At 42.4% G+C, this 25,372-nt stretch overlaps 1 protein-coding gene across 1 annotated transcript in view; it reads left to right on the forward strand.

The window, feature by feature from the left end:
* ARHGEF10 (Rho guanine nucleotide exchange factor 10) overlaps positions 1–25,372 on the forward strand; it is a 205,784-nt gene that overhangs the window by 101,069 nt on the left and 79,343 nt on the right. The window contains exons 19-20 of the mRNA XM_030198941.1: positions 3,983–4,104; positions 22,744–22,830. Of these exons, the coding sequence (XP_030054801.1) occupies positions 3,983–4,104; positions 22,744–22,830 (209 nt within the window). The remainder of the gene's footprint in view (positions 1–3,982; positions 4,105–22,743; positions 22,831–25,372) is intronic.

Raw genomic sequence — 25,372 nt, forward strand, 5'->3', positions numbered from 1 at the left:
GACGCACCTGGCCAGTCAGGTTTTCAGGGTATCCACAGTAGGTATGTAAGAGATAAATTTGCTTACAGTATCCCCGTTCTTAAAATTTCTAGTGTTCATCAGGAAACTCAGAGAGAGGTCACTATCCAAAGAAGTCTAGTCCTTGACTAAAGACTTAGGGCCCTGTTTGCTAAGCAGCACTAAGGGCACCTTAGCATTTTTAGTGCATGCTAATGATTAGCACATACTAAACGCTAAGTTGCCTATAGGAACATATGAGTGACTCTAGTGTTTAGCGCGTGCAAATTTTAGTACACGCTAAAATCACTATTGGGTCTTACTAAACAAGGCCCTCAAGGAGTAGATATTAAGGTATGGTAAAAGTTGGGCTTTTATTGCACCTTAGTTTACTGCCAGATTCCAGTACTGCAGGTTAGTCACATCCATAGTACATAAATGGTGCAACTTGTGAGCAACTTGGCAAGCTGCACTATATATACTGCCAGAGAGCATCTTAAAAGGACTGGGCAATCAAAACTAAATTTTCTTCCTGAAGCCCCCACCCTCTCATAGACCACCCAAGCCTACCTGAAGATATCCCTAGTGTTTAGGGGTTACATGGTAGGAGCAATTCAGTCACTCTTGTATCTGCTAATGCCAGGTTAAAATGGTTCCATGACCCCTATCATAGTCATCCAATCTAGGCAGTGGAAGAGCAGGCTTAAATCTGGCTGGTCAACGCCCCCCCCCCCCCCCCCCACACACACACATTCACCATGTAACCCAACATTTTAACAGCCACCCCTCCCCGCATAGCCTTCCCCTCTTCCTTCCCCTCCATGTGGATGAGCCAAAGGATTCAGTAAATAGGTGGGTCTTGTGTAAAGTCTTGAATTTGGGGTAGGAGGGTTCTAAACAGAAGCAAGGTGACAGGGAGTTCCAAAGGAAGGATCCTAGAAAACTGAAACTGGTCTCACGAGAAATCGAGAGGCAAAAGAAGGGGGAGGGAATTGTAAGAAGATTGCCAGAGGCAGATCAAAGGGAATGGGAGGGAACATAAAGAGTGAGAAAAGAGGAGAGATAGGCTGGGGTGGTGGGAAGATTGGACTTAGACAAGGCAAAGAAGTTTGAACTTAATACGAGCAGAGACTTGGAAGTCAGGGCTTGGAATGGAGGGGGGGGGGTGAGGTGGTCGAAACGTCGTGCAAAATGGAGTAATTTAATGGTGGTGGATTGAACAAGCTGAAGACATTTATGGATAACAGAGGAAGACCAGCGTACAGAGAATTACAGTAGTCTATGACTACTACCTCTACTACTTATCATTTCTATAGCCCTACTAGATGTACGCAGCACTGTACACTTGAGAAATGACCATGGAGAGGAAGAGAATGTGCACTTAAGACTGGTCAAGAAGAGAGCATAATGGACGGATGTGGTGAAGGGCGAAAAAGAAGGAATGAAGAACAGAGTCAGTTTATGGCTTAAAGGTTAAATGTGAGCCAAACATGACACCAAGAATCTTGACAGTCTCTCGAAGAGGAATAGGACTACTGTCGAAGATGGAGCAAGGGGTAGTGGAGTGTGGGGCCATGAGAAAGCAATTGCTTCACACTTGGAGGTGTTAAGAAATCATTTCCCCTAAGCCTTGGGAAGCCTGATGTTAAGATGGAGTAAATTGAAATTAAATGGAAGTAAATTTAAACTCTCCTTTCATTGGAGCATATGGAATCATAGTACATGACGGTAGATTAAGACCTGAACGGTCCATCCAGTCTGCCCGACAAGATAAACTCATTTTACATGGTATGTGCTACTTTAAATGTATACCTGAGTTTGGTTTGTCCCTTTCTTTCTCAGGGCACAGACCGTAAAAGTATGTCCAGCACTGTTCCTGTACGAAAAGTTCTGAAGCTAACGTCGAAGCCCCTTAAAATTTACACTCCAGCACATCCATACCTGTTCAACCACGATCAGGGCGCAGATTGTAGAAGTCCACCCAGCATTGGTTTTACTCTCCAATTACTGGCGTTGCCACCCAATCTCCGCTAAGATTCTGTAGATCTATTCTTTCTAAACAGGATTCCTTTGTGTTTATCCCACTCATATTTGAATTCCATTACCGTTTTCATCTACACCACCTCCCGCGGGAGGGCATTCCACGTATCTACCACCCTTTCCGTGAAAAAGTACTTCCTGACATTACTCCTGAGTCTGCCCCCCTCTAACCTCAATTCATGTCCTCTAGTTCTACCACCCGAATCTTGTAAACACCCTCCATTCGTGAACACTAGATCCAGCGTCGACCCTTCCCTTGTGGATTCCGTCAGCATTTGTCTGAGCAAGGCACTTTGACAAGCGTCCACAGTCTCCCTACTTCTTTCTGATTCCGCAGACGGGACGTTCCAATCCACATCAGACAAGTTGAAATCTCCCAACAGTAGCACCTCCCCTTTCATACCAATCTTTTGGATATCTTCTATCAGATCCTTGTCTAGCTTCTCTGTTTGTGCCAGAGGTCTGTAGATAACCCCCGTGTGGATACAGGTTCCATCTTCTCGTTCCAGGTCATCTCTTCTGTAGAGGTTTATATTTTAGATACACAAATTGATTTTTCTGTTTTGAAAATGTTTCAGGGGCAAGTGGTTTTATAAGTCAAAATAATAAAAATAAATATTTGGTTTCATTCAGATCTCTCATCTGTTGAAACATAACTAAATGAGCTATAATGCAGTCTATTGGTTTTCTAATATTTTGTTCTTGTGATTACTTAGAGCCCTGTTTACTAAGGCGCACACCCATAACGGCTGGATGAATCATAGGAGCCAACTTTTCAAAATGATTGGGGGTGCTGAATTTTTTTTTTTTACAGTTGGTGCATTCCCCCCTCTCCTTGTCCCCCTCCCTCTCCCCCCTCACCTGTCCCCCTCCCTCATCCTCCCTCAGCCTCTCCGAATTCCAGGCCCCCTCCCCCTCCCCCCTTCGAGTCGGCGCCTATGGGATGAAATATTTATTTATTTGCTTCTACGCGTGCCAGTTACTGCAGAAATCGGCACTTGGCACGCACCAACCGCTCACCGCACGTGAGCCTTTACTGCTAGATCAATAGGTGGCGTTAAGGGCTCAGGCCAGTTTTGGGCATGCGCTGGTTTTATTTTTACCACAGGCCCGACATTTTTTGTAGATGCAGTAAAAACTGGACCAATACATGCGACTACACTACTGCAGGCCACTTTTGGCTTAGTAAAAGGACCCCCCTAAAATTTTATAGTGACAGTCAAATGCATAATTGTCATTATGGGCTAGATTTTATATATGGCCTGAAAATTCCACATGTAAAAAAAAAAATATGCCTAGGCGTATTCCCTAAAGTACAACTACATTTTATAGAATAGACTTAAATTTCCCCGCAGTATATAGAATTGCACCGAGCGCCTCTCCACGTGACCAAATTTAGTTGCGGCCATTTATGCCACATTTTACTTGGCGCAAATGCTGATGCCTAAATTAGGCACAGAGTGGGTGTATTCTGTAACAACGTACGTAGATTTTAGATACGCCCATGGCCATGCTTCCTTTGAACTATGCGACTTAGAATTTACGTGCACCACATTACAGAATACGTGTAGCGAGTTCTGTGCTTAAATATTAATGCCAGTTAATTCTTATAATTGCTTGTTTAACATCCAGTTGATAGTGCTGATTAATTAGTTAACCAATTAAGTTACGCACGTTATTATAAAATATGCTTTGATTTCTGCATAGAAATTAAGGTGCGATATATAGAATCTGGCAGTTTATGGATGACCTTTATAGAACTGACCCCATAGTTAGTAAATACAAGATCACGCTGTGGAAGTAAATATTTTTGCCATAAATTTATTATGATTTAGGAGACCTAAAGCACAGACTGTTCACCAGATGTGCATTCAAATACATGTCAATGAGTATCAGAGCAAAGCACTTCTAATTCCTTGTTTGATTTTCTGTGATACCACCACAGAGGAGGAGAACCAGCTGGGTTGGTTTTGCGTAGAAGATGACGGAAATCAAATTAAAAAACAGAAGCATCCTCTTCTGGTTAAACACATGCCAGTCATTATGTCCAAACAACAGGAGTTTAAGGTAAGGATGAGGTTGCTCTCTGTACTTTCCTTTCTTATAGTGGGTACTTACTAATTCTTGTATTTTGTTGTTTCTTTTGCTAATAATAGTAAAAATTGTCCATTTATACTGAGAGTAAGAGGTTGACCTGCTTACACATGTTTACCTGGCAAATAAATGTCTCATTCCAAGCAAGATAGAAAGTTCCACCAAATTCATTATCCTGAGATGCAAGAGGTGATAATTAAAGTCACAGTACAAGTTGTCAAACTCTTTCGCAGGACACGTTAAAACGTTATAGTCTGTGGGGAGGGCTGAGTATATCTGGTATTGGTATGTAGCCTAACCCTTATTCACTTGTTCAGAACCCTTATTTTATCATCCTCACTTTAATATTCCCTTATCTCTTGTTTGTCCTGTTTGTCTGTCCTACTTAGATTGTAAGCTCTGTCGAGCAGGGGCTGTCTCTTCATGTTCAAGTGTACAGCGCTGCGTACATCTAGTAGCGCTATAGAAATGATAAGTAGTACTAGTAGTCTGGGGCCTAAGGACCACAGCCCCAGTCTTGTTTTATTTTTCTCTGCTCTGTTTACTGGATTTATCTGCTGTATGGATGCTGTTGGGGATGGGTGGGTACAAGGATGACATCTGTAATTTGACTGTTGCTGTTGTAATTTAAAATAAAATCAAACTTTATAGTATCAGCAATAGATTTTTGTTAGAATACAGCAGGAGCTGCCAGGTCTCTCCATAAGCACATCATACACGTAGAAATGATTGATTCAGTTGTCAAAGAAGATAAGATGTGCCATGTCTCATCAGGACAAAAGCCTATTTGGTCCATCATCCTGTCTCTAATCTGTCAGATCAGCTTACCAAACCTGTTTTAAAACCCAGGTATGCTAGATGTCTCAGCTTAATTATATGCTTTCTCTGATTTGTATTAAATCTGCTGCTGCAGATTTCATGTCAAAGAAAGCATTGTTCAACTGTGGGTAGTTAGCACCTTGATTGCTTTAATTCAGTATAGTGACGCTGTTCTTTAAAAACAGTGGGCCTTTTTTTATCTCCTCACTGTACCTATATGTCATGCATGGTGCATTTTGGATATCAGTCTACTTTATATTATTCTGTGACATGACACCTTCGTAGGAGTTTTGACCTGTGCGTATTGTGACCCTGTTTTCTCCAGTGTTGTAATGTTTTAAAGCACTGTTTCCCACAATATGCATGATCTTGATTTGCATACACTGCTTCTATTATATACAAATCTTTCATGCATATTCATTGTGGATATCCTGAAAACCTGACTGATACAGGGGTACTCCAGGACCAGACTTAGGAAGCACTGTTTTAAAGGTTATGTTTTTCAATAAAAAGGCTTGGACAGGTAGGTCACGTGATGCTATGAATGGGAGCAGTTGCTAGCGGTTCTGCTCCTGCCACCCCTTCGGAATTCCCGCTACTCTGGCAGTCTAACTTCCGAAATTGTGCATAGTCGAGAGGAGCTGAGAGCACTGGAAGGTTCGTGCGCAGTGCTGGGGAGCTGCAATGAGACATGGCTGCAAAATCGCTGCGAAAAGATAAAGACCGCAGCAGGACACACGAGGACAAAATGGCGGTGCCCGCAAGCCCTACGAGTTCCCTGGTCGGCTCAGCGTGGGCAGCAGAGATCGCTGCCGAGGTAACAGCCATAGAGGTCATTTTGGACAAGAGATTGAGCCCGATAGATTCTAAGTTGGAACAGCTTCAGAGCAACATGGAGAAATTCGGCCAGCATACCAACAACGAACCGGTGAACTGGAGGATCAGATGGCAACAGTGGAGGAGGCGCAGGCCCGCATACAAAAAATGGTTGCTTCATATTAGGAAAAAATAGAGGACCTGGAAAATCGGTCCAGGAGAAACAATTTACGTTTTGTGGGCCTGCCTGAATCATTGGGCGATCGAGACATTCGTACCTTTTTGGAAACTTGGCTAACACAAGCGCTGGCACCCTCGGTGGGTCCTCTGCAAATTGAGCGGGCACACCGGGTGGGCCCGAAACAACATTCGGCTTCCAGGCCCTGGGTGGTAATCTGCCGCCTCCTCAACTTTTTTCACAAATCACTGATACTGCATTGCACGGAGTAAAAGAGCTTCGATATGATAATCAAAAAATCCTGTGCTTTCAGGATTACTCGGCGTCGGTGGTGGCGCAGTGGAAAAACATTTCTCCTGTTTGCTCACAACTGTTTGCTCGTAAGATCAAATTTGCTTTGCTTTACCCGGCTAAACTGAGGATTACCCATCAATCAGTCACCAAGGCATATGTTTCTGTGGATGAGGCAAAGAACTATCTGCGCCTTTTGGGTCCAGCAGAGATCTGAGAGGGAACTTTGGATACTCGTTCCGTGAGTGCAGGAGGTCTGGGCGCTACTGGTGGAGATGTGAGGATCGAATTGTCTTTCAGATTGTAATACAGGACTGCTTATGGAGCTGACATGTGCTCTCCTCTACCTAGCAATTACAATTAGTCAGTGACAATAACCAAGCAACAGACATGGAGCTTCTTGGGAATAAGGAGTGTAGCAGTACTTGAGCATTGGAATTTTCCTTTTTTTTTTTTTTTTGTTAACAATTTGGTTTACTGCTGTTGTATACTGTTCTTTAAGTGGCACATTGTCATAGAGATGGGAATTTAGTGACTCCTTTTGGGGCATAAAGGAGGGAGGGTGGTTATGCAAGGGATATGTTTAAAGTTGAGGTATAGGGAGTTTTGGAGGGGGCGTCAAAAACGTGACTTTTTCCATTAGGGAACATAAGATTTGGGGTGGAAAGGAGGGAGAAGGGGTGGGGAGGGGAGCTATATGGGTCCTGGGGTTCAGGAGTTGGGATTTTGTTCGGATGTGAGAAGTGTGCTTGGGGTTGATGAATGTTTTGGGACTAAGGATAGGGATATTGTCTCCCTTAGGGGCTCCTCAGGGGGAATGGTGCACTCGGATGAGGCCATTTGTGACACTTTCAAATCTTTTTATCAGACTTTATATACTCCTTGGGAGTCAGACGACCTTCCGAGTCGTCTTAATTTGGAGGGCCTGGAACTTCCTAGCATTGCTCCATCAGAAACAGAAATCTTGAATACTACTATTCACCCTGATGAGGTCTATGGAGTGATCAGTGGCAGTCCGTTGGGGAAGGGGGAAGCAATTATCGAACCTTTAACAAATGTTTTTAATACGTGGGTGACTGAGGGATCATTGCCAAATTATTTGAATGTAGCACAGGTTGTGGTCCTGCCCAAGCTGGGTTGAGACCCAACTTTGCCAGCATCGTATCGACCGATTTCCCTTTTGAATTATGGGGTGAAACGTTTTGCAAAGATCTTGGCAAATCGGTTGAGTCGGCTGTTGCCCTCTCTTATTCATGAATCACAAGTGGGGATTTGTTAAGAATCGTGCTATAGCTAAAAAATCTTAGACGTATATTAACCTCCTTGGAGTTTGTGAAACTACATCAGCAGCCTTCCTTAATGGTGAGTTTTGATGCCGAGAAGGCTTTTGATCACGTTCGTTGGGAGTTTTTGTTCGCCACTTTAGAATCATATGGTTTTGCAGGATGGTTTGTACATGTCGCCTCGGGCAACGGTAATGGTAAATGGTCGAATCTCGAAAGATTTTTTGATTAGATGTGGGACTAGGCAGGGGTGCCCACTGTTGCCGCTGATTTTTGTCCTCTATTTAGACCCCCTTGTACGAAACATTCATGCCAATGTGGATATAAAAGGGGTAGATATCGGTGGGGAAAGCTTTAAATTGGCAGCATTCACTGACAATTTCTTGGTGGTTCTCACCAACCCACCGTCTTCGCTGGAGGCCCTTTTAGAATCCTTTTGGGAATTTGGAGACTTTGCGGGGGTTTCAGCTAAATTTGGAAAAATCAGAAGCCCTGGCTAGCCATTTAGGACTTAAGAACTCCTGGCTAGGGGCGTTTCCTCTGCGCTGGGTGGATGGATCCTTCAAATATCTGGGTATCCTACTTACCTCGGAAGTAACAGATTTGTATCGTCTTAATGTAACCCAGATATTGCTTAACACCGAACAGCAATTGGACACGTGGCAGGCGCTGCCCTTGCCTTTGATAGGATGCATTTGCCCTTTATGGATGGTAATTTTTCCCAGATGGTTGTATCTGCTTCAGACCTTGCCACTGTGGCTAGTGCAGAGAGACTTATAGTGTTTTAATCAGCTGGCCTCACAGTTTTGTTGGGCTAGGAAGAAGGCGAGACTGCGTATCTGTCACTTGATAGATAATTGGTCACAAGGTGGTTTGGGCCTTTCCAATATGAGACTTTATAATATTGCATGTCTCCTGCGTCACGTTAGAGATTGACTCTACTCCTCTAGTTATTTTACGCCTCTGGTGTTTGAATCAGCTTATTTCGCCCCATTTACATTGATATCTTTATTACATGCGGAGAGGTCTTTGCTTTCAAGGCATGTTAGAAATAGTGTACTCTTGGGCCTTCTCAGGGAAGCATGGAGGTTTTTGGTGAAGGGTTTGGGGGGGGATCCTAAAATTACTGAGCTGCTATCTATAAGAGGTAATCCAGCTTTACCTCCAGGTATGGATAACTCTGCTTTTATCCATTGGGAGCAACTGGGTTTGAGAACCTTGGAGCATGTGTTAGAGACAGGTCTTCCACCATTTAGTACCTTGGTATGAAAATGTAGCTGAATATATAGATTTATATTCTTACAGGTAGGAAAATGAAGACGCAGGTAGCCTCTTGCACCAAAAATTGAATTACGAGAAGGCAAAGTAACCAGGAGCAACATATAGTCAGGGGCAATACCATACAAAATCTGAAATATGAGAGCACAGAGTTTGAATACAATCCTGACCCTAATGGGAAGCCAATGCATATGTATTAGCAAAGGAGTAGCCCTCTCAAGGCAAGGTACATTCATGACAAGTTTAGCCGCAGTATTCTGGGCAGTTTGCAGTTTCCTTAAGATACATTCTTTACACCCTGCAAAGGTAGAATTACAGTAATGAAATTGGGTCAAAACAAGAGATTGGACAAGTAATCTGAAAATATCAATTGAAAAAAAGGCCTAATCACTTCATCTTCTAAAGTAATTTAAAAGATTTAGTAACCACCGAGGACACCTGAGATTCAAAGGTTAAGTTCCGATGAAGAACAACCCCTAAAAGTTTTAGAGTGGACTCCAAAGGATAAGAAATACTGGCAATCCTTAAATTGCTGCAGGGATCATGGTCAAACAGATTAGTTACTAAAAAAAATTGTCTTCTCCTGATTTAATTTTAACCTGAATTCAGAGGCCCAGGATTCCATTAAATCAAGGCCAGTTTTAATACTATATAGAATTCCCTGGATGTCACCTCAAAAAGGGATGCAAATAGTAACATCATCCATGTAGATAAAAGGATGGGATCCAAGTCTCCCCCTTAGCAGAGCCATCATGACATTAAATAATATTGGAGATAGGGGTGAGTCTTGTGGCACACCACTGTTTGGAGACCAAGGTAATGATAACACGCCCGATATTTTTACTTTGTAAGACCTAGACTTCAGGAAGCTCTGAAACTAGGACAATACTTTCTCACAAAGCCCAAATTGGTCTAGTAAATTTAACAAAAGATCATGATCCACCAAATCAAAGGCAGTTGACATGTCAAATTACATAACCAGGGCATTGTTACCTAAGCAAATTTCCTCCCTGAAGGTAGATACTAACGTGGTTAAAACAGTCTCAGTACTATAACATGGCCTGAAGTCAGAATGGGACATGTGCAGGAGATGAAAGCTGGAAAGATAGAGAACTGGGCTGCTTCAATTCCTTCCATCATCTTGACCAATAAGTGGATGGAAGCAACCATCACTCAATGGGCCTGAGGAAGTTTTAAGAATAGGTGTTAAAATTATAGAACCCCTCTCAGCTGGGAAGAGGCCTTGAGTAAACAAGGATATAAGTTTCCTGAAAAGCTCAATGAATAAGCTAAGGGCATTCTTCAGAAGATTATATGGACAGGCATCAAGGATACAATGGGATGGGGAATACTTTGAAAGGAAGAATTTTACTGTATCAGAGGAGGGTAACTGAAAAGAAGGCCAAAGTCTATCAGCAGGGATACCAGCCCAATCATCAGCCTGTGACACTGGTAGAGCGGCACTGCTGCCAGGGGACTGGAGAACTTCCCTCCTAATAGTTGCTATTTTCAGCTCAAAGTGAGAAGCAAGCTGTTGCGCTGTAGGCGTAATCACATTCGTAACTGTGACCTCTTTGGTGGGAAGAACTCTGTGCACCAACTGATATTTGTGGATATTTAATGCCCCCAATCTGTTCAGCGAAATACCTCAACTTACCTTCCCGAATTTTAACTTTGGAATCCCTAACAGCTCTTCTCCAAAGCAGTCTATTAACATCAGATCTATTTTTGGACCACATCCTTTCAAGCTTTCTACAGTATCTCTTGAGAGAGATAAGGGATTGGTTAAACCAAGGAGACACTCTGAGAGTAAGTTGAGGCTTAATTTTAAGGGGGACTGAGACATCCAGAATACATTCACAGAATTCATTCCACTGAACTAAAAAATCTGCAATCATTGGCAATGGGAGCAGCGGACTATTGAATACACTGATCCCAGAAGCAACAAAATCTATTTTGCCCCTGGACTTACAAAAAAGAAGAAATGTTTAGCTGGCACAGCTTTGCCAGGTTCTCTTCACTAAAAAAAAGTAAACTTGAGTTTTGCATGGTCAGACCCAGGGTACATGTGACCAACCTGGGTTACTTAAATAGAAAATACCAACATTTGCCCCCCCCCCCCCCCCCCACCGATATGCTAGTAGGTCCAAAAGGTGACCTCCAATATAAGAAGAAGCTGACACAGTATGCACAAACTGCCAAGAAGCTAGAAAATCAAATAGGCTCCTTGTCTATAAATTACTGATATTTTCTAAATGCAGATTGATATCACCCATCAACAGGACATTAGAAAATCTAGTACCGACATCAGAGACAAACTCTGTAAAACAACCTTCCAGAGGCAGTCAACTACCTGGCGGACAATAGAAAAGTGCTAAGCAAAGAGAAGCTAGTAAGCTATCATCAGCAATTCTGCAAGCCAGAATTTCTAGACCAGGAAAATTGTAATGAGAGACCAGTGCATCGTTAAAAAATGACCTATAAATGATAGCACGAACCTGCTAATAAGTGGGAAAGCATGGGGTATAAGTGTTACAAATAAATAAATAGCAATACCGCTTCCTCTTTTCCCACACCGCGACTGGTGAAGAATCTTGTAACCTGGAGGACACAAGTCATTGAGCAGAGAGTCATCAGCTGCAACGAATCAAAGTTTCTGTAAGTAGCAGGTTATCAATAGAAATCAAACAAAATAAAACATGGAAAAGAAAATAAGATGATACCTTTTTTATTGGACATAACTTAATAAAAAAGGTATCATCTTATTTTCTTTTCCATGTTTTATTTTGTTTGATTTCTATTGATAACCTTAAAAGTGGACTAACACGGCTACCACACTCCTCTACTGTAAGTAGCAGCAAACCAAGATGTTCCTCCACAATCTAGTCTTTGATGACCTCAGTCTTGTTTGTGACTGACCTGGTTTTAACATAACCCACAGAGATAGGCAAATAGGAAGGGGAAGCATGTTTAAAAGTTTTATAGTGACGCTTGAAGAAAGAGTAGTCTGTGTTGACACAAATATGGAATAGTTGGCTTTCGTTTCACATATGGTGAGTGTTTTGAGCAGAAATGCTCTTTTCCTATGTTAAGATTTCTGGGCTAAACATACCCTTAGCAATGTCATGCTTTTGCTGGGGGCAAGAATACAGGACAATGCCTTGGAGAGATCAAAACAATTACTTTAGCGTCTTTTGCTAGCTACAAAAGCTGTTTTAGTGAGACATTGGGAAAATGAAGTTTGCCACCTTGATATGACTGAATGTAGAAAGCTGGGAATTCTGTTGCTACCAAAAAACAAAACAAAACATCACCTGAGCAATAAGGAGGGCAACTAGCTCAGTTTGATATTATATGGTCTCCATTTTTGGTTCTAAAGGGTTGAGGCTGTTAATTTTGATTTATACTATGTGGGCCCAGCTTTTATTTTCTTGGTAGTTGTGTGTTTTCTGATGTTTCTTATTCTGTATTTAGGTCCCTGTTTACTAAGCCATGCTGTAGGCACACTGGCATTTTTAGCGTGTGCAAAAAATTAGCATGCACTAACGCCAGAGATACCCATATATTCCTATGGGTGTCTCTAGTATTAATGCGCACTAAATACGCTAGCACACCTTTGGAAGCGAGGGAGGGTTTTTTGTTTGTTTGTTTTTTAACTTGGTATTTAGTAATTAGGATAGTTATATGATGATTTTTCATCTGCTTTGTTTGGTATTGATAATGTACTGTTTCCCCCTAATTCTATGACCTTAGGGAGCAATCCTATAAAGGACACCCAGATTTGAGTGCCAGAAATTTGAACTTAAGCTAGAATTCTATAATGGCAAATTTAGGTACCAAAGCCATTATCGAATACTTGCATAAGTCAGCAATGATGTGCCTAAATGTGATAGTACTGGGCAGACTTCTACAGTCTGTGCCCTGAGAAAGGCAAGGACAAATCAAACTCGGGTATACATATAAGTATCACATGCCATGTAAAATGAGTTTATCTTGTTGGGCAGACTGGATGGACCGTACAGGTCTTTATCTGCCGTCATTTACTATATTACTATGTTAGATGCATGCACAAATGAAAGTATTCTAGAAAGCCCGTACGAGAATAGTTGGAGTGCCCTTGACCCACCTATGACCCTTTTATATGAATGCCCCCTTTTACAGTTACGTGCTATACAATTTACATGCACAGTTTATAGAATAGGGGAGTAACTCATGTGCATAATTGTAAATTAGTGCCCATTAATAATTGTTAAGGCCAATTACTGACAGAGCCAACTAAGTAAGTTATGCGCATACAGTAAGTGGCGCTATCCTATAAATATGCATGCAATTGCATGCACCGTTTATGGAATTAAGGGAGTAGTGGTAAGCACACCATTTGCATGCTAAGATTCTAGAATACTAGCACTGATACACATGACTGTTACCTCGTGTCCTGGAAACAACAGTTCAGCCTATATTTACACCCTTAAGGACCTGTTGGAGCCTATGCGTGTCTTTACTCAAGTTTCTTATAGGCTCATTCTGAATCAGTAGAAATTTGTCATGCATCCAGAAACTCTCTGCATCAGTCTCTCAAAGTTGGCTTTGTTTACTGCTGAACATTAGTATTCCAGAGTGTTTACCTTTTAACACATCAGCATTTTGGATGTGACATTATCTTTGTTTAGTGTGTTTCGGAGCACAAAAATTATGAATATTTTGTCTCATATTCCCAGCTTTCCATTCTAGTGGTCCATGAGTAATCTAAGCAGCAGGAGTTTTGATTCTGACTCATGCCTTAACTGCAAAAGTCTGTTATTAGCTTTTGGAGTTGCATCTGTTTTCTGTGGAAGTATGCACTAATCATTTGAATTAGCTCATTCGTATTTTCTGGCTTGGCTTGCAACCTTGACTTTGCCAGAACTTTTCTGGAACAGGACTAGGATGCCTAAGCTTTGGCTTTGCTTTTTAAAAATAATCATCGCTGATATGTAATAAGTCTGGCTACACAGAATTGTTTTGTTTCTCCACTGTAAACTGTTGATCTCTTGCATACTTTTCTTCTGACAAGTTCATGGAGGTATCCCAATATCTGATCTAAATCAAATTAAATTGATCACAGTTCTCATTACATTTGGATATGTCTGCAGCATCTCTGTTTTTGCTGAGTGTTCAATTCTGCTCCCTTGAGGTGTTATTTCAATAGTAACTGTGTGTAAACCTGACACTGTAAACATTTTAGGATATTAATTCCCCTCAGTGTAAATCAGACAAAGAGAAATGCCAGTAGCTGTCATAGCCACAGGGGGCCTTTGGAATCTATCATGGATTCAGGAATAGTGAGCCCTTGGACCACAGTAAGGGCTGCAACAGACAAGTCCTCTGGATAACAAGGTATAACAAACAAAGACCGGATCCAGACAAGGCAAGGAAAGCAAGGCAAAGAGGCTAGAACTGAAACTCCGGCAGAACAAGGCAAGACTTGGAACTAGATTAAAACTGGGTCCAGAACCCAGGAAGACCAAGGGAAGGTAGAATAAGGCAAGACACGGAACTAGGTTAAAACTGGGTGCAGAAAAGGCAAGAGAAAGATAAGGCAAGAACTGGATCTGGACAAGGCAAGGCTAGGCACAACTGGACAAAGCAGAGAGGTGGCAAGAAGAGTAAGACAACAGGACTAGAACTGAACCCAGACAGAAACAAGGCTAGAACTGAATTCAGACAAGGCACGGCTAGGCAGTTCAAGAACTGTATCCAGACACGAGAAAGAGCAAAGCAGAACAAGACAAGGTACGGCAGACATATCAGGGCTGGAGCAGGGAGAAACAGGGCAAGACTGGAGCTAGGCAGCAAGAACAAACAGAAGCGAGATTAAAGACAAGGCAGGAACAGAGCTTGCTGTAGCAGGAGCCAGGAACAGAGCTAGACTGTAACAGGAGCCAAGAGTAAGGTTTGACTGTAGCAATAGCCAGGAGCAGGGTTAGACTGTAGCAAGAGTCAAGAGCAAGGTTAGACTGTAACAGGAGCCAGGAGCAGGGTCAAACTGTACCAGAAACCAGGAGCAGGGGTTGGCCATAGCAAGAGCCAGGCTTTCAGGAACAAGATTCAGAAACAAGACACACAGGAACAAAGATTCAGGGACAAGACTCATCGGAACAAAGCTAAGTAGGAAACAAGGCGTACAGAAATAAAGCTTCCATGAACAAGGTTTGCAAGAGTAAGGCTTTCAGGAAGAAGGTTCAGAAACAATACACACAGGAGCAAGGATTCAGGGATAAGACTCATAGGAACAAAGCTAAGCAGGAACTGCATCCAAACAGGGAAGACAAAGACGAGGCTAAGAGACCTCTTGCAAAGGCAAACATGAAAGTCCCAGAGTTCCTTATAAAGGTCCTCACTGATGATGTCAGAACCTCTGGTGCCCTGGAAAGGCTTGGATGCAGGAACACCAGAGTAAGGCTTGGATAGACTGGAGTGGGGCTTGGATGCAGGAACACCAGAGTGAGGCTTGGATAACAGGGAAACAGGCAACAAATGCCTCAATGCACGAACAAGGCAGTCTGGAGAAGCCGCACACCCTGACCACTGAAAAAAGGTGAGTCTGGATGCAGGGGCACAGCCGTGACAGTAGCAAACAGCTGACAGTAGTTGGGAGGCTTGCTAATCAGTATCAAAGCTTTAGAACTCCCAGATTTGGGAGGCCCCTTTGAGAAAACTTCTGAATCCCATACGTATGATGCCATGCTCATTTCAATAGCACAATCATTTTAGAAAGAGAAATTTTTCTTTTCCTGTGAATGTCTGCCATATATGGAATGTATATTGCAAGCCCAAAAGTATAAATGGTTCTTTAATTGCCTGCAGATGTCTGTATATAGCAAAGCTTGTATTAATTTAATGGATCAGCTGAATGTCTAGCCAGTTTTTACTTGTCTGTATTTTGGATACCTCATTTCACCTTGTTTTCTAAAAGTTGATTCTGCAGTGCACTTCCTTTGGCATATTTATTGCTTCAACTTCACAAATGCAGTCTTCAACAAATAGTTACTCATTTCCTGTAAAATTTTCATTTTGTGATGTGATAGTGGTCATTATTAGGAAATAATTTTCATTTACTACCACTTATCTGAAGTTAAATACTGATAAGACCAAATTGTTTCTTCTTGATAATAATGCTGACCCTCCAGTGGACCATATACTAGTAGGTCAAACTAAATATACTCTATATCCTGTAATAAAGATATTAGAAGTTTATATCAACCAAAATGTATGTATCGATTCTCAAATTAATGCTCTGACAAAGAGTGCTTTATTCCCTATGCGAACTTTAAGACACATAAGAAAGTTCTTTGAATTTGAACAGTTTAGATTATAAAGTAGCACATATGAGTTTATCTTGTTGGGCAGACTGGATGGACCGTACAGGTCTTTTTCTGCCGTCACCTACTATGTTACTATGTTATAGGTGAACCTTTTGTCAGAATTGGATTATTGCAACCTCATCTACTTGGGCGCACCTAAACAAGTTATCTGGCGTATGCAAACAATTCAGAACATTGCAATAAGATTGATTTTTTTTTTCTTTAGAGAAGCAGGAGAAGAAATATGAGAAAATCTCTTTATACCTCATTGAATTGCACTGGTTGCCTGTTGAGGCGAGGATTAGGTTCAAATTCTTCTGCTTTTTATACCAAATTCTGAATGGTGAATGTCCGAGATATTTGATAGCTCATGTAGATTTTATTTCTAAAGCTAGAAACAGAAGAATGTGCCATGATTTACTTTTTGCTTTTCCCATCTGTTAAGGGTGTAAAGAGATTTACAGTGATAGATATTTAGCAGTTCAAACATTTAGTCTCTGGGGTGATTTTTATGTTTGTTTTACTGTACAATCATCTTACTCTCAATTTAAGAAAAATGTGAAACCCCATCTTTTTAAGAGATTTGTTTAGAATTAGTTTGATGTCAGTTATTTGGGTTTGTATTATTCTTCTCAAGATATGGCCTTGTTTTTTTTTTTTTTTACTTATTGTAAACCGCTATGAACCTGGTGGTTTTAGCAGTATAGAAATATTTTGTATCTGTAATATCCCACATTATCCAGAGGATATGTTTTCTGGTTAAATGTGGCTTACAGTCAGCATTATAATTACAATATTCAAGAATATAAGGGGGTCTTTTACTAAGGCGCGCTGCCATTTTTAGCACATGCTAAAGACGCCAATGTATTCCTATGGGCATCTTTAGCGTTTAGTGCACATCTATTTTTAACACGCGCTAAAAACGCCAGCCTGCCTAAGTAAAAGAACCCCTAAGACAGTTGAGGATCACTTAAAAAAGATGCCTGTTACTGAAAATTTCCAAAACAGAAAAGTTTTCAGCCATTTACGAAACAACAATTATTTATGCTTCTGATATCCTTGGGAACGGTTAGTTCCCTGATAAACAAGCCCAGCAGAAAAAACTGATTTATAGACCAAGTTCTTACAACTCTGGAAATGAAGAACAAATAATCCCCAGAGCCCAATACAGCATTTCGAATCGCCAGTTCCACTAGATCTTACATATAACCTGGAACCCTGTCAAACAATATTTGATAGATCAGTATACAAAGTTTAAAAGCCAAACGTGCCTTAATTGGGAGCCACTGCAATGCGCATAACAAAGGTGATGTGCTCTCATATTGTGATATCTTAAAAATTAAACGTGCTGCCGTATTCTATCTGCAGTTTCTTTATTACTGACTCTTTACAACCCACATAAAACTTGTAGATAGATAAAACTTCACTGGCTTCCGATCAAAGAGCGTATGGAATTCAAGGTTTGCACCATGGTTCACAAAATCCTCCATGGGGTTGTCCCAAGTTACATGCTGAACCTGGTTGACTTGCCAGCCAGAAATGCTGACCAGTCCTCAAGATTATACCTCACCTTGCACTACCCCAGTTGGAAAGGCTGTAAGCACGGATCTATTCAGGCGTCAAGCTTTCCCTTTATCAGCGCACAACTATGGAATGCACTTCCTAGAGATATCACCAGTCTGAGAGACTACCTTACCTTTCGCAAGGCGCTGAAAAAGCATCTGTTTACCAAAGCATTTTCATCGGGAACAATGTAGGACTCTGGGCTCTGCCAGCTGGCATATGGGGATCCTGTTTAGTCCTATTCTTCTGTACTGTTCTATGTAAAGTATTCTTTCTTTCTTACCCTTCTACTATATTACTCTCATTTGTATCTGATTCCACCCGGAGATCTCTCTCTCTCTGGTTTATGAAAGCCACATTGAGCCTGCATGTCTGTGGGGAAAATGTGGGGTATAAATAAATAAATAGATAAATATTCCCAGATTAAGGCAAAGCTGTACAATAGATGACAGCTCATAAAAAAACAGAATGGCCCAGCCAGTCTACTCACCAAGGTACCACCATTCCTTGTGGGTTAACCTCCTTCATCCATGCCTTCTTAATGACCCAGTGGAAGCTGGTAAGAATAGTGTGCTCAAAAATGAAATTTTGGCTGAAAATGGATGTGCTGCAAAATAAAAATTGGCGGTGCGTCCATTTTGGGCCTCAGACCTTACTGCCACCCATTGACTTAGTGGTAAGGTCTCGCTTGTTAACCGAGCGGTAATGGTCTTTGCGTAGAATGATGATTACTGCCCGGTTTCTGCCGTGCGCCAAAAAATAAAAATTATTTTCTGGTGTGCATAGTGGGCGTGCGTAAAAATCAACATTACCGCCCAGTAGCCAGGCGGTAACTCTGAATTGACACGTGTTGGGTGCGCATAGGTGCCTGCACAGCTTAGTAAAAGGGCCCCTATGTGAACGGGATCAAAAATTGTTTGACTCTCCATGTCTGTCAGAGGCAAAATAACTCTGAAAATTAAATGGAGCAGAATGAAATTTGGCATGGGAGAAAAATTGCTGAAAAGGCACATGCCCCCCAATATTCAAAAGCATTTAACCAGCCAGAATCAGTATCTGGCCAGTTAAATGCCTCATAACCGAATATCCAGCAATATTCAGCGGGGGATAGCCAACCATCTCCCGCTGGATAGTGGCCACCTGCCAATTTCCAGCCCTATTTTAGGAGCTATATTTTGCCACTTCAATACATGGAATATCTTTGACCAGTTTAAAGATAATTGGCTAAGTTTGAATTTCCACTTAGCCGGTTATTTTCAAACCGGCCAAAAATAAATTGGATATTCAATTCCGGTCACTGGAAACAGCCCAGTATTGAATATGTAGATTTAATGCTGACCGCGGGAGTTAGGCTAACTCCCGTGGTCTGAATATCGGCCCTGTTGAATTTGAAAATGAGCCAATTAGTTTTCCTGGTACCAGTCTGAATATCTTCTATACCCGGATAACTGTTGGCATCCAGGTTGTATTTAGATACTCAGCATCACCTGGTGTTTGGATTCAAGCACTGAATGTCCAGGTATGGAAACCCCCTCTTGTCAGCCAGTGTCAAATCAAAGGCTGACTGCGGTGGTTGCATACCGCAGGATATGATAATTCACTGTGTACCTTTTGGAATGTTATGGGTGCAGGATTTCAAGTATTGGTTCATGGGAAGAAGAGAATATATCAGGGATGGGAGAAGAGATGTCAAGGAAGAGAAATGGACAGCAGTGGTGGAGGAGATGGAGAGGCAGGTTCCAAGAGGGGGAGGAAGAAAATGGAGAGAAGATAATATAAGAGCAAAAGAGGGAGGTGTCCCTCCCATGGTTCCAGTCCTGGTCTCCCTCCATACCTCTGGTCATCTTTCTCACCTTTTATCTCTTCTTCCACCTCCTTCCACTGCAATATGCCCTCTCTTAACGCCTAACCAATCCCTGGTGTCTTATAGATAGATAGCAGTAATTCACTATCTCTGAACATCATCTTGAGCCGCCACATCTGATCCCCTAGCTCCCTTCCAGCCCCTAAGGCCAATCCCCATTCTTGCTCTCCGCAATTAGTCCCCTTTTTTTCTCAGCTCTCAGCCTTCTCCAGTCAATACCATATTTCACTTCCTCATTGCAAACTTCCCCAACTGATGCTGGCTCTCACCCAGCTGTCTCCATCCACTCCCACGTCTCACTTCCCCTTCTCATGGATCTTATGTCTCACTTCCACAATCAGTCTTCCCTCACTGTCTGTCCTCCCTGGACATTTTTCTATTCTTTTTTCTTCCTTTCCAGTCAGTCCTCCCACATCCCCCTAGCCAGTTGCCTATCTTGCCCCCTTCTGTCAGACCCATCTGTTGTTCTGATTCTTCCACTGATTCCCACCATTACTGAATTGATCTGATGAGCAAGAGGAAGAAAGCTGTGGAGGTCAGGGCTGCCGAGAGACAAAGCCGGGCCTGGGGCACAACCCCTGCAGTTCCTCCCCCTACATAGGCCTGCGCATGCTCCTACTCCAGGCCTGTTTACTTGTCTCCTCTCCTGCTCCGCTGTGCTACACTGCACACGTCCTTCTTCCTGCCTTGTTCAAACAATAAGTACTTTACACAGGAGGGAGGATGCAGCAGGAAGAAGGACCTGTGGCCGGCAGAGCAGAGTTAACTCAATAGTGTGACAAAATTGCTCTGCGGCAAACAGGAGCAGGAGATCCATGCTAGCATCAGGCAGGCACTGGGCCCACCTTGGAGGCCAGGTCCTGGGAAATTTTGCTCCCCCTGCCCCCCCTCTTGGCGGCCCTGTGGAGGTTCAGGCTGCATTGTCCTTCTTTGCTGCTAGACCTGTAGTTGAACTTTGAATTGCTTGGCATAGTAGAAAGTGTGACACTTGGCAGCAGATGGCAAAGGAGGAGAATGCAGCCCAAGGCACCACTGCTCTCTTCCTTCTGTCAGACCCGCTCGACCGATCGCAGCAACATTTGACGTACTTGTGTTATTTTTAAGATATTTGTAACCTGTATGCTAATTTAATTCTTATTTAAAATTGTGCTGCAAACCACTCTGGGTTTTTTTGAGAATAGTATATAAGACTAAAGACAGGATTGAGAGGGGTGAGGGAAAGGTGTGCCTCCAGTGAGCCACCCTGATCTTGATTTTTGGCGTCTTGCTGTTGCTAGCTAGGAGCATTTTAAAAGGAGCAACTTAGACTGGATGAGCCAAGTGATCCTGTAGGTGGATTAACTGCCATTGTTCACTATGCTACTAAATTCTATGGGATGTATTCTATAGGTCCAGTATCTCCAAATACATTACTTTTTTGCATTCCATGACAATAATGAACTTCACTCCAAAGCCAAGATATGTGGAGTATGGTCTGTTTCTCATATTTACTGCTGATAGTTGTTGTACTTGCCTTTCTTGTTGTTGAAAAACACTTTGGAGTTTTTAGCCCATTTTCTCTCCTGAGTATCTCTCTTAGATGGAGGGCTCACTAGATTCCAGGACTAAGTCCCACAAACCTTCTCCAGACACTGATGTAGGTTATTAGATGTGTTGAAGAAATTCTTTGCTTTAGGACCTACGGTGTATGATTTAAGTACTTCATGTAGTCACTGCAGATACATTTGTGGGTTTCCAAAAAGAGAGAGGTTTCTTCAAGCTGAACAGTTCAGTAGTGGCAATTTGAGTTACAACATCACAGCATAGAAGCACAAAAATAGAATAGAGTCCTTTATCTTATTTTATTGTCTTTTATTGCAAACCACTCAGATCGGGTGGTATTTATTTATTGATTGATTTGTTGCATTTGTATCCCACATTTTCCCACCAATTTGCAGGCTCAATGTGGCTTATATTGTTACGTCATGGCAATCACCATTCCAGAGTAAAAGATACAATTAGTATTACAAAAAGAGCATGGGTGACATAATAGAGTATGAAGAGGTCACGTTCAGAATAACAGATAAATCGTTAATGCGTTACAGTTCTTATGATGGATCGTTATAGTATGCTTTGTTGAAGAGAGAAGTCTTCAGTGATTTCCGAAAGTTGATTAGATCGCGTATTGTATATCAAATTATCTCAAATTATATATCAAATTATCTCAAGTAGATAAATAAATCTTCACTTGTACACTCTTCTCGGACATCCTGCTTTCCTTCCTTTGCAATAGAATTCACTTTAGGCTTCTACTGGGCTCCCTAACTCCCCAAGGACGCTTCCAGCACCCATTACTCTAAATGCTTGAATCTTCCCTCTTCATGTCTTTTCAGTTCTCCTCCTCTATATTTCCATGGATAAAGCACCAGTTGGGCATTTTCATTCGTTCTTGTTTCCACCTTTCCCATGGCTGAATACCTCTGTATAGGCACCTGACACACACTTCTCACAGTTTCTGTGCAGACCCTCAAATAACATTTCTCCCATTAAGAGACAGGCTTAGAACATGAGGTTTACTCTTCAGAGTAGGAATAATCCCTACTCCATGGTTGGAGCCCTCCAGAACAGCTGTAGGAATGTCAGAAGCACCATTGCAGGAATATTGTTCAGTCCTGTACAGCCACTTGAGTGTAGGACCAGAGACAGTTTCACTTTCCATCTGCTGATGATCCTAGGAGGAGAGTAGCCCGTTTTCTCTTCCTTCCATGCAACAGCTTAAGAAAGAAGACAGACCTTTTTCTTCTTGCTCCAACACCCTCTAATCAGAATATTCTGTGGAGTCGCAGAACTGGACTATACTACTGTGGTCACTCCTGAAGGTGTGGGGGGGGGGGGGGGATAGCATAGCAAAATGGTTCAGGCTGATATCCTCAATATGCCCTTCATGGGGGGGGGGGGAGCATAGAACCTACACTTTCACTGAAACTAGACCGTTTCTATTGTGTTAATCTCACTTTAAAAGATACCTTTAGATCCTACACTAGTAGCATCCACATATGCTCCTATTAAAATCCTGTTAACTGGTTTCATTTTAATTGTATGTGGTTTAAAAAGTGCTGAAATTATTTTTCATGTGGTGATGCTGATGTAAATAGAAATACTGTTTATATATTAATCAGATTCTCTAAATGTCTTAAGGTTGAATGTGGTGTTTATAATCCTGAACCTTACATCAGTAATGAAGATCAGACAGAGTTCCTTACTGTGGATCATGGTTTTCTGTGGGTGAGTTTAGTATGCAAAAACTGCATGTTAACCTGTTAAGTTTGTTTTAGTATATTTTTAATAGTACCTAAAAATACTGCCACGTTATTTGGTAAATAAAGTTAGCACCAAATGCTAGGTACATGCACATTTTGATTTAATGAATATGCATTTTCTGTCTTGCAATTTGTATTTAAAGGTTAATTTTCAGTAATCCATGAACTGCATAACTTTAAATATATTTTTGTGAGTGTAATGTATCCAAGAGGCACCACTGAAAATCTACATATAACTTAGCCATTTAAAGTTTTACCTGCTATTTGCATGTTTGAACTTAGCTATCTATTTACCCCCAGATTCTATATATCGCGCTGAGATTTCCGCATGGAAACCAAATCATATTCCATAACATTGCGCATAATCTAATTGATTAAGAAGGTAATCAGCGCTGAGGATTGGATGTTAACAAGCAAATATCAGCATTAATTGGCATTAATTAGAATTTACACGCTCTACGCACTAAGCATGTTCTGTAGCGTGATGCACATAAATTATGTCACATAGCTGAAAAGGGAGCGTGGAATGGGCGGGTTCATGGGCGTTTCTAAAATCTGTGTTCATTATAGAATATACCCAGTCCGTGTCTAATTTAGGCATCAGCATTTATACCAGGTTTTACTTGGCATAACTGCCCACAACTAAATTTAATCGTGCAGACTGGCACTCAGCGTATACCACATGGAAATTTAGGTTTATTCTGTAAAGTATGCCTAAATTAAGGCATTCTTTATAAAATGTGTTTAGGTGAATTTCATTTCGGCGCCGATTTTTTAGGTGTGATATATGGCATCTAGTCCTTAGTGGGTGAATTTCATTGATGCAGATCCTTATCTGATTTTAAATGTATGACTGTGGCCATTTAGCAACATTTGTATACTAGTAAAAAAGGCCCGTTTCTGACACAAATGAAACGGACGTTAGCAAGGTTTTCCTCGGCTCCCCTGCAGCCACCCATGCCCAGCGACCCTCCTCTCCCCCTGTGCCCACTGCAGCCACCTATGTCCAGCGAACCTCCTCTCTGCCTGCCCCCCTCCTGCCACCCATGTCCAGCGACCCTCCTCTCTCCCCTGCCCCCCCTGCAGCCACCCATGTCCAGTGACCCCCTGCAGCCACCCATGTCCAGCGACCCTCCTCTTTCCCCTGCCCCCCTCCAGCCACCCATGTCCAGCAACCCTCCTCTCCCCCTGCAGCCACCCATGTCCAGCGACCCTCCTCTCCCCCTGCACCCACTGCAGCCACCCATGTCCAGCGACCCTCCTCTCTCCCCTGCCCCCCTCCTGCCACCCATGTCCAGCGACCCTCCTCTCTCCCCTGCCCCCTCCAGCCACCCATGTCAAATGACCCCCTGCCCCCCCTGCAGCCACCCATGTCTAGCGACCCTCCTCTCTCCCCTGCTCCCCCCTCCAGCCACCCATGTTCAGTGACCCTCCTCTGGACATGAATCAGCTGTGAAGCATGTTTCCCCCCCCCCCCCCCCCGGGTTCTGACGTTGACATCATAATGGCTATGGTGATGTCAGCCTGATCTACGGGGCCTAGCAGACCAACTCGGAATGAGCCACGGTCCCAGGCAAGTCAGAACGTTGGAGGTGAGAATCCTATATAATAAAACGCACCTCCAACATTCTGAAGCTGACTGCATGGCTGAGGCATTCCTGCTCTCTGTATCCATCTCCTGAATTGACATCATGTACTTCCGGGTTCGTCACAAGCAGAAGTGACCAATCACACGAGGTTTCTCGGCTTCAGAATGTTGGAGGTGCATTCTATTAAATAGGATTGGTCAGTTCCTTGAAGCACAGCCAGAGCTCAGCGTCCTGCACAGTAACGCTCAGACGTCAGAGAGAGGGGGGGGGAGGTAATTCTGTCACACACACACTCTCTGAGTCAATGTTTTTCTCTCTCTCACTCTCACACACTCTGTCTCACACTGTATCACATTCACACTTTGTGTCACACAGTCACTCACACACTCTTTTGGTCTCATACACTCAGTCTCACAGAGAGTCTGTGTCTCACACACACTCTCTCTCTTTCACACTGTATCTGTGTGAAACACACTCTCTCTCACACTGTGTCTCACATACGCATTTGCACACACTCTCATTCTCACACACACTCTCTCTCTCACAGACACACTCGCACCCAGGCTCACTGTCTCTCTCTCACACACACACACTCGCACATTCACACTCTCTCTCTCACACACAGTCACTCTCACATACACTCTCTCAAACATACACACTCCGAGGAAAACCTTGCTAGTGCCCATTTCATTTGTGTCAGAAACGGGCCTTTTTTTACTAGTTATTATATAAGAAGTGCCGTTGATCTGAAAAATAAAATCACTTACCCTCAAATTCTGTATGTGGTGCACATCCAATTTGCACATGCAGTTTAAGCCACTATTAAGCCAACTAGCACCAATGAATGCACACTAGCAATCAATTATTGGCACTAATTGGCAACAATTTGAATTTATGCATTCATCTTCCTAGTCAGTA

Source organism: Microcaecilia unicolor, chromosome 3, assembly GCF_901765095.1.
Source record: "Microcaecilia unicolor chromosome 3, aMicUni1.1, whole genome shotgun sequence".
NCBI lineage: Eukaryota > Metazoa > Chordata > Amphibia > Gymnophiona > Siphonopidae > Microcaecilia > Microcaecilia unicolor.